General features: G+C 40.0%; 1 protein-coding gene across 6 annotated transcripts in view; it reads left to right on the top strand.

The window, feature by feature from the left end:
• The first annotated feature begins 5,918 nt into the window (after positions 1-5,918).
• MTMR14 (myotubularin related protein 14) overlaps positions 5,919-9,229 on the top strand; it is a 48,016-nt gene continuing 44,705 nt past the window's right edge. For 3 of the 6 annotated variants that reach the window (XM_011370621.2, XM_011370620.2, XM_011370619.2), the window contains exons 1-2: positions 5,919-6,226; positions 8,037-8,185. In XM_011370621.2, the coding sequence (XP_011368923.1) occupies positions 6,071-6,226; positions 8,037-8,185 (305 nt within the window). In that variant the 5' untranslated portion in view covers positions 5,919-6,070. The remainder of the gene's footprint in view (positions 6,227-8,036; positions 8,186-9,229) is intronic. The other 3 variants (XM_023536860.1, XM_023536859.1, XM_023536857.1) reach the window with 2 other exon arrangements.

The following is a 9,229-nucleotide window of genomic DNA, read 5'->3' as shown; positions in this document are numbered from 1 at the left end:
TAAACGGATTTTTTAACAATAATTATGCTTCGTGGTATGTCTACTTAAAAAATTATTTCCAAAACCATTTTGGTAACTTGAAACCTTATAATTAAACTAAGATAAGTTAAATAACAGAAATTCATTGAATATCTAGATCATTTCCAAATAAGATAAAATACTGAAACATTGATTACTGAACGTAGGTTTATTCACTTTTGGCCTCTTTTTGCAGAGGAACTAAAGATATTTGGGTCTATTAGTAAACATGTTTTGTGTCACACTGAAAAATTTACTATACTTTTAAAAATTATGAAATGTATTTATAAATTTGCCAATTCACAAAATACTAATATAACAGTCCATTAATTGCTTACTTCTTAGTTTTCACTAGGAATGAAGGGTTCTAAGTGTTAAGAATTCTACTAAATATATGTAATTAAAACTACTAGAACTAATAAGGGAGACATCTCTATGCAAGGAAAATAGGATGTGTTTTTGGTGAGAATAGGTATGAAGTGTGGAGATGTGTTTTGTTAATGGAAAAAGAGAGTAATTTGTCTCAAAGCAAAACAACCTGTTGTTCCAGAAAAAGAAGGCAAAAAAAAAAAAAAAAAAAAAAAAAGGAAAAATCCTGAATGGATATTAAAATAAAAAGTTGTAGAAGGTTTGTGGAAAAGAAAACTCTGGAAGAAGAATCTTACGTGTGGTCAAGCTGGCTAATAATATTGCAATGGGTTTATTTTAAGTTCTTAAAAGTGAGTTTTAATATCAAAGGTACACTATTGCAAAATTAGAACTTAGTTTTCTCTCTGTTAAAAAGACAATGTTTCTGTAGATTATTGGTTTACTCTTAGTTAGAAATTGTAAACAAAGGTTTTTCTTTACCTTTCAAGTAATCCGCTTGGAAAGCAGATTTGTGTCGTACCAAAATAATTTGCTGTGCTTCACACCATCTTTACCAGGTCTTTGATTACTTAAGAAAACCCAGTCTTCTCCATATTGAAAGAGCTAAGGGTTTTTGGTTTTTTACAACTGTGTCACTTTCTGTATTTGCCTTTGAAGTTTGTCACTTTGATTAAATGGATATTTTTGACAAACTTCCCTCAAATCAAATTCTAAATAAAGTGGGTTTTGTTATTGTTGTTGTTGTTGTGGTTGTGGTTGTGGTTGTTGTTTGATCTCTAACTTTGGGATTTTATAGAGGGTCCCTTAGAACATCTCAAAAGATTCATTCTCTCTCCCTGTAAAAAGTGAAGTGTTAAGCTAATTAGGCTTATTTGAGATGCTAAATTACATAGGAAGCATTTTCAAATAAAAAGTTATGTTTAATCTTCTTAGTTTATATTTGCATGAGTATGATATTAACATAAATATGCCAGAAATTATGTAAAATTTCTAAAAACATGTTATGTCCTGGTATAATATTATCAGTCATAATTCCAGTGTTCATATTAAAATGTATGTGACAGAAATAACCCAATTTCCTTGTCACTTTTATTATAATGAATTCTTATCAGATCTCCAACCATGGGCATTTTAGTCTTTCATCATTTACAGGCAATTATCATCGTACTCTGATGCTTTTACAAAAATGAGAGTCACGGAAAAGACCCTACCAAGTACTCTTGACCATTGACACCACTGCCAAACAACAAATTGTTGAATCTTGGGTGCATATTTCATAACTGATGGAAGCTCCACTTGACATCTGGTCCTGTGCAAATGCTGAAGAACTCAAAATCAAATTGACTAGGAAGAGACGTGTCTGACACCAAGGTAGACTGCTTCCTCCCAAGAAGTCAGTCAAGAATGTTTCTTTCTTTTCCACCTTCCCTGTCTGACCATCTTTTTCCCAATTCTTACACAATGAAAGCCTTTATGATTCTTTTCTCTACCTTTTGTTTTGCCCTGGTATGGAAGGATAATGCCATTATTCACATATCTCAGGCCATTGCAAGGGATAAACCAACTGTTGGATTTGCTATGATGCTGATGATTCTGTATTTCTTTCTGCCCGTTACAAACTTCTCCCTGATTTCTAATACCTCAGTTTCTCTGGAACAAGCTTACAGAATAAACACTTCTGGGCAAGTGGGAACATAGTTACATGAAATACACTAAATATATAAATAAGCCAACTGGCTTACAGAAATATCCCCAATATTCTAGCTAGTTTGGATCATGGGCCCCTGGCTCAGGAGCACTCTTCAAACCATGGATATTGTTTTGTTGCTAATAATTATTATTGTCTCCATAATAAGCTGTGTTTTTCTCAAAAGTTTTTATAAATACATGTGGGTAGACATCGACCAGCCAAGAGATGGTCTCTCTCTGACTGGAATGACAAAAGACATCAGAAAAATTTAATTGGCTCCAAGAATATAAGCCTGACATCATCTCTTGTGAATACTACACTGAAACCTGAAGAAGCAATGGTAACTGAGAGTCATGCTAATACCGATATTTTTGATCAAACTTCTTAATGGTCAAGAGGTATGATCAAATGGGGGAACCATTGAAATAAGTTTTTAGGCCCAAATGGAGCCACTCCTGCCTGGTTTGTTGGTCAGGTCAACAAACAAACTTAGAAAACTTTCAAGTCCCTATAAATGATCCATATGATCAAAAACACAGTATATCTAGTCAGCCATCCCCAAATGCCAAGCCAACTTTAGGCTCTATATGGTCATGCACCACTTAATGACAGGGATATGTTCTTAGGAATTCCTCATTAAACAATTTGGTTGTGTAAAAATCATAGTGTGAACTTACACAAACTTACATAGTAGAGCCTACTGTGTACCCAGGTTATATAGTATAACCTATTGCTCTATAGGGGAGGAAAAGTAATTTTAACTCTACCTTTCTGGGTTCTTGGCTGAGACATCCCTGTAATGAAAGAAAGATTAATAGGACAAAACCAAACAAAAGTTTAATAACATGTATACCTCCTGTATACATGGGAAAGACCCAGGAAAACTGACTAACTTGCCAAAATGGCTGAAAACTTTAAATACCATCTTCAGCTGAAGACAAAAGACATTGGGTGCAGGAGAGTCAGTTACGAGAGGTTACTGGGAAAAGCACAGGAAAAAAAGGGTAAGGTTATTATGCAAATTTTTTAGAGGTATTTTATTTTTTTCTCATGTACCCACATCCTTCTCCACTGGCAATCATTAGCTTATTTTCTAGATCTGTGGATCTGTTTCCATTTTGTTTATTCATTTGTTTGTTTTAGATTCCACATATAAGTGAAATCATATAGTATTGGTCTTTCTCTGTGTGACTTATTTCACTTAGTATAATACCCTCTAGATCCATTTATGTTGTCTCAAAAGGCAAGTTTTCATTCTTTTTTATTGCTGAGTAATATTCCATTGTGTATATATACGTGTAATATATATATTATATATATATCAGAGAGTGAGGATCCTCTCCCAGCGCATTGCCCAGGTTATTGATTTATTGAACAAAGAATTGAGGAAGACACTGAAATACAGTAGAAAAGAAAAGTTTCATTAGAAAGGAAAGTACACTTCTAGACATGGAAGCAGGCCTGAGCAAGAGAAGTGTGGTTCAAAAGGCCTATACTACATCTTCTTTATCCATTCATCTATTAATGGACATCTAGTTTGCTTCCATATCTTGGCTATTGATTTACCTTACGAATATAAATGTATTACAAAGGGTAACTTCTGCTTGGTTTTCAGAGCTTCTCCCTTTTCTTATTAACCAGCTTGAAGTAATCCTTATGCAGAATAGACATATTTAGGGGTAAAAAATTTTGTTCCCCTACAACTCCCAGACTCCAAACCTGGGAGGTTATATTACTATACTGAATGTTGTAGGCATTTATAATACAATGCAAGTATTTATGTAGTGTGTTGCACTAGATACTATAAGGATTACGAAGGCTATGTCACTAGGTGATAAAAAAATTTTCAGCTTTATTGTAACCTTATGGGACCACTGTCATGTATGCAGTACATCATTGACCAAAATCTTATGCAATGCATGACTGTATTTATTTCCGTGTTCTTTATTCTTTGGATGAAAAAGGGGCCACATATTAAACCTGAGAATCTTAGGGGCCTTACTGCCCCTAAGAGGCCTGCGTGGTAGGCCCTACAAACCCAGAGACTAAAATTAAACACATAGTATGGTCTGAACATTAAAATTTCTAGGTTATGATGGGTAGTCATATCTTGGGCCTGTAGCTTTCTCGACAAAGGTCAACCTTTACCTTAAGTGAGCATGTCTATTGTCTTTTTGTATCTAAAATAACATACTCTTGGAATGTCAGAGTAATCTCTTTTTTCCAAACCCCTCAGGGAACAAGCCACTGCACCAGAGCAGAGACCACAGAATCCGTTATGGTTATCTTGCTCCACGCCGCCTTCCACAAACCATGTCTATGTGCTGTAAATGTTATTAACTCTCCTGTACCCACCAATGTAAAAGAAGTTTGTGTCCCTCCATTTTACTTTTTATCCAATCCCAGAGATTTCCCCACTTTGCTTTCTCCCACCTCCTTAATCTACTACTAATGGATGTCATGTAACCCTACTTATGTCGCCTCCTTTGATTCTAATGTATAAAATAAACTGCAAAACTACCATTCTCTGGAGCATCGTCTTAATCTGTTGAGATTTCGCTTCCTGGCAGTTGTAGTCAGTTTGGCTCAAATAAATTCATTAAAATTCTTTACAAGTTTGGATGTTTCTTACGTCAACAATTCATTTTCTATTTTTCTCTTCCTTGTTCCTTATTCTTCTATAAAAGCTTCCTACTTTCTGCCCCATTTTGCAGTTCTCTGGACCCTTGGGAACTGCCCATTTCATAAAGCATTAAATAAAGTTTGTAACACTTAAATTGTCTTCCTTAATCATCTTTTAATAGTACTAATCTGTCAGAGATAAATACTGAACTGTTCACAGATGAAATAAAGAGATTTGCTTTAAAAAAATTCTATTGGATGTGGATTGATTAAACAGATTGACAGATGTTGATTATTGTTGAAACCAGCTATTGGAAACATGAGGGTTCATTATACTGTTCTCTTCACTTCTGTGATGTTTCAAATATTCCACCATGAATGAAAAAGGGGTTCTACAGAAAGTAACCTCACAGGGTGATCTGATTATAAATTCCTAACTGGGCAGGTTATGGTGGCACCAGGCATATAACTTTTTAGTATAAGGTGTATCTTTGCCTTAAGGAAGCACTGTCCATTGTTTTTGTGCATCTAGGTTAACACACCTTTGCAGTAAGGTAAGCACCCTCAAGAGAGCACTTAATGTTGTTAACTATCCTGTAATCCAATCTTCACCTTGCTTTCTTCTACCTTCTTATAATCTTCCTTAAATTCCCTCAATTTCAAATACATAAAACTGCAAAACTGCCAATTCTCTGGAGCATTTGCGATCTTGCTCCCTGACATATGTTGCCAGTTTAGCTCAAGTAAACTCTTATAAAAGTTCTTTATAGGTTTGGACATTCTTACATGACACCATGAACGAAAATATATATATATTGGGCTTTTCAATTAGAATTTCAAGCCAGTTACAACTGCCGGTTTCTTCTTCAGTAAAAAGGGTTGACCATAGGAGCACTATAATCACAAGGATGTTGTAAGGAGCAGTGCAAGTAGAGTGTCTTATGAAATCTGTTTTATTATTGCTTACTAATATTACTATGGTTGCCAAACACTAGTTGCCTAGAAGAGTTCCCTCCGTTCCTGCACCGCCACCCTGCAGCCCCAATGGTTTGGTCCGGCTTCTCTAAAGGAAACTCCTTTGGGCGGAGCACCAGGTTTTTCTGAGTGGCAGCGGCCCCTTCACCGAGACCACTTGGATCGCTCCGCGTCGAACAGAGGGCCGGTAATCGTGGGCAGGGCGCGAGTCCCGGGCTCCGATTGGCCAGGCCCGAGGTAAACATCCGGCAGGGTGGGACGGGGCCGGAAGTGGAAGCGGAAGGCGGCTGCTGAGGCGGTACTGGAGGTTCCGTACTGGAAGTCAGAGCCCCCCGGTGCCATGGGCTGGCCTGAGGCACGCTGAGACGGGACGCTGAAGGGACTCGGGGCTGGGCCATGGCTGGCGCTCGGGCTGCCGCTGCTACCTCGCCGGGGTCCTCGAGTTCTTCGAGCAACCCGCCGCCGCAGGAGCCGGGGCTCGGGGAGCTACTGGAGGAGTTCTCCCGGACTCAGTACCGGGCCAAGGACTGCAGCGGGACCGGCGGCTCTAAGGTGAGTCGAAGACGCGATGAGCAGAAGAAGGTCCCTGACATGGGAAGTTACAGCAGAAAGGCTGACGTCAGGGGTCAGAGAAAGGAGCAAAAGGGTAGTATCCAGGGTCAGGATCCGAGGAGTAAGGGTCGAGTTTAAAAACCGAAAAAGGAGGAACTGAGGTCAGAATGAGCCAAGGAGGGATGTCCTTTGGAAGGGGTTTGGACGTCAAGGATCAGCTGGGGTGGGGAGGGTGGGCATATTCAGAGATTGGAGAGGAGGAGCTGAGGAGGGTCACTCCTCTGCATTAGGCGTAGGGAAAAAAAAAAAGTTGCCCCAAGGCAAGATTAAAAGAAATATAGAGAATTTTTTCAGGTCAGAGGTCAAAACGAAGGGCCTGGAGATAATGGGGCAGAATGGAGTACCAAGAGATGAATTGTGTTGCCTTCTTATATTGTTATCTATACAGCCTGACTTTCAACTCAGGCCCATCTCTTTCCTTCCTCTGTAGATCCAGAAGACAGCGCACACCCTCTCTGTTTCTTTATTAAAAGCAGGTCTTAGTTCCTTTATTTTCTATCCTTGGGTTTCCCTTCAGTCTCCTTTTGGCCGGATTTTGTTAGGCCATCGCCATTCTAGGCACTGTCCAGCAGTCTGATGGGAATCTTGTTGACTGTGCAATGACCCATATCTCATTCCCCACGTAGTTTTGGCAGGCTTAGCATCGGGTTTTCCAGTGGGATTCTGTTCCATCCTGGGCCACGAATCTCTGGTTTGGCTCCAGAGGTTACCTTTGCTGGGACATACCACAGTTGGCATCTGCTAGTCCCTAGAATAACTGAGGGAAGACTTGAGTAATGATGGAACTTCCCCACTCTACAAATGACCAAGTATTTTTCAGAGCTTAGCCTGGGGACCACCTGTTTCAGCATCGACTGGGGTGCTTGTTAAAAATTAAGATTCCTTGGTCCCACCCAGTTCTGCTGAGTCAGAATTTCTGAGGGTGGGAATCTGGAATTTGCATTTTTTTAACAGGCTTCTTAATAAAACTCATGCACCTTAAAATTTGAGGATTCCTGGTTTAAGCTGCTGTGAATTTTTTTTCTCCTCACTGCTCTTGAGTGGCTGAAGAGGGTCAGTGGTTTTGCTGAGCCCTTTTTCCATCTTACACACCCTTGAAGATTAGGGTCATCATAAGTTATTCTTGACTTTCACTGAAGCTGGTCTTAAAGCCACTGTGAACCTCCTGGTCTCTTGCAGACTTCTTGAGATGTTACAGGTCTTATGCCTTTTTTAAGGGAGTCTTTCCTTGAACCGTGAACAAAACAGCAATTTTAAGGGGAGCTGTTCCTTCTATTTCAAAAGCTAATGGTGTGTAAGGAGACAGCTGTTTGCAGCTTTTACTCATTACACTAACTAGAGCTTCTAAGTACTGGTCTGTGGCGAGAGAATGGGCAAGAATCTGGAGCCAAGGGAAGATAATGGATTTGTGCCAGTTAAAGTAACCTAGAGCAAGAGTTCTTAATATTTTACGGGTTGTGGACGCCTTTGAAAATCTCAAGAAATCTGTAATCCTCTCCTTCAGATGCTTAACATGGACAATTTCACTGCACCACTAAGGGGTTCAGGGTCCCTCCTAAAGTATAGCACATATTGGTTAATGAACTACACATTAGGGCCTGTGACTTAGCAACAGGTCTCTTTCCGGCATTGAATAATAATCACAGATGCACATGTAATTTCTAGTGACCTCTCCAGAACATGAACTACCTAATTCTCATACTCAGAGCCCCAGCATCTTATTTATGCTCAGATTTCCTCCTCTGTGCAGGTTGAGCGCATTGAGAAGAGATGTCTGGAGCTGTTTGGCCGAGACTACTGTTATAGCGTGATCCAAAATGTGAATGGGGATATCTGTGGCCACTATCCCCAGCACATCGTGTTCCTGGAGTATGAAAGTTCTGAGAAGGAGAAAGACACGTGAGCATCATGTGACCAGAGTGTGCCGTCTGGGGAGGTCTTGACAGCTCAACCCTAGGGTCAGGAAGTCTGTAGCTGGGAGGGAAACTGGGGGGGTGGGAGTGGGGGTGGGGTGGCAGAGTCACTTTTCTCAGGTGATAGGCCTTATTGGCATCTTTGTTTACTTCAGGGTTTGAAAAATTATATATGCAGGGTAGCATGGGGTAAGAATGAGGGTTTGGGAGTCACAGCCCTGGACTCCTGTTTCACTCCCACTCTGTACCTCATTGCCCTAAGACTGCTGATTTCACACCTTTCTTTTCTGAAACTCAGTGTCCTTTAAGAGAGTTTGGGTAAGACTTATGCTGTGTCAATATATTTAAGAGCCTGAGGTCTGAAATCTGACTGCCTCACCTGTTGGCTATGTAATTAACTTGAACAAGTATTTAACCTCTTTGTCTCTTTTCTCATTGTTAAGTCTCTACATCTTTAGAAAAGTGGCTATTTCAAGCCTGGCATGTTTGTTGTAAGAATTAGAAATAAGAGCTACTATTTACTGAGAGCCTGCCAAGGCCTGAGTACTTTCTATGGGATAACAGTTCATACCAGAGCAGACATAAAGCACCTGGCACAGGTTGCAGCCTACAAGGTGGTCAGTAAATGGTAGCAGTTGTTTGACTCTCAAAAATAATCACAGCATTGAGGCTCCATAAAGCAGGAAATGCTTTATGTCGATCTCAAAGTTTGTTCCCCTAGTCTCCCGGCTTGCTGCTGATTTTAAGGGAATTCCAGAAGCTATTTTCAACAATATCTGTGAACCCCTGACCCCATGAATGCAATGTTATGATGAGTGCTACAGGAGAGTCATGCTGTAAAGTGTAGCAGACCCTTCCCACCCCAAGCATGCCCTTCAGTGCTCCCAGGAATTGACTAGAGACTCCAGCTGTCGGGCTCCAGAGCCAGTGAATCAAAATCACAGCATAACAAGATGCCCCAGCACATTAAGGTTTAAGAAGTGCTGCTGTAGGCAAACCGTGGATATTGGTTCATTCTCTCTGCTGTGTG

This window comes from Pteropus vampyrus, unplaced genomic scaffold, assembly GCF_000151845.1.
Source record: "Pteropus vampyrus isolate Shadow unplaced genomic scaffold, Pvam_2.0 Scaffold171, whole genome shotgun sequence".
NCBI lineage: Eukaryota > Metazoa > Chordata > Mammalia > Chiroptera > Pteropodidae > Pteropus > Pteropus vampyrus.
The sequence above is the reverse complement of the archived record's forward strand: the minus strand, read 5'-3'. Positions and strand labels throughout refer to the sequence as shown.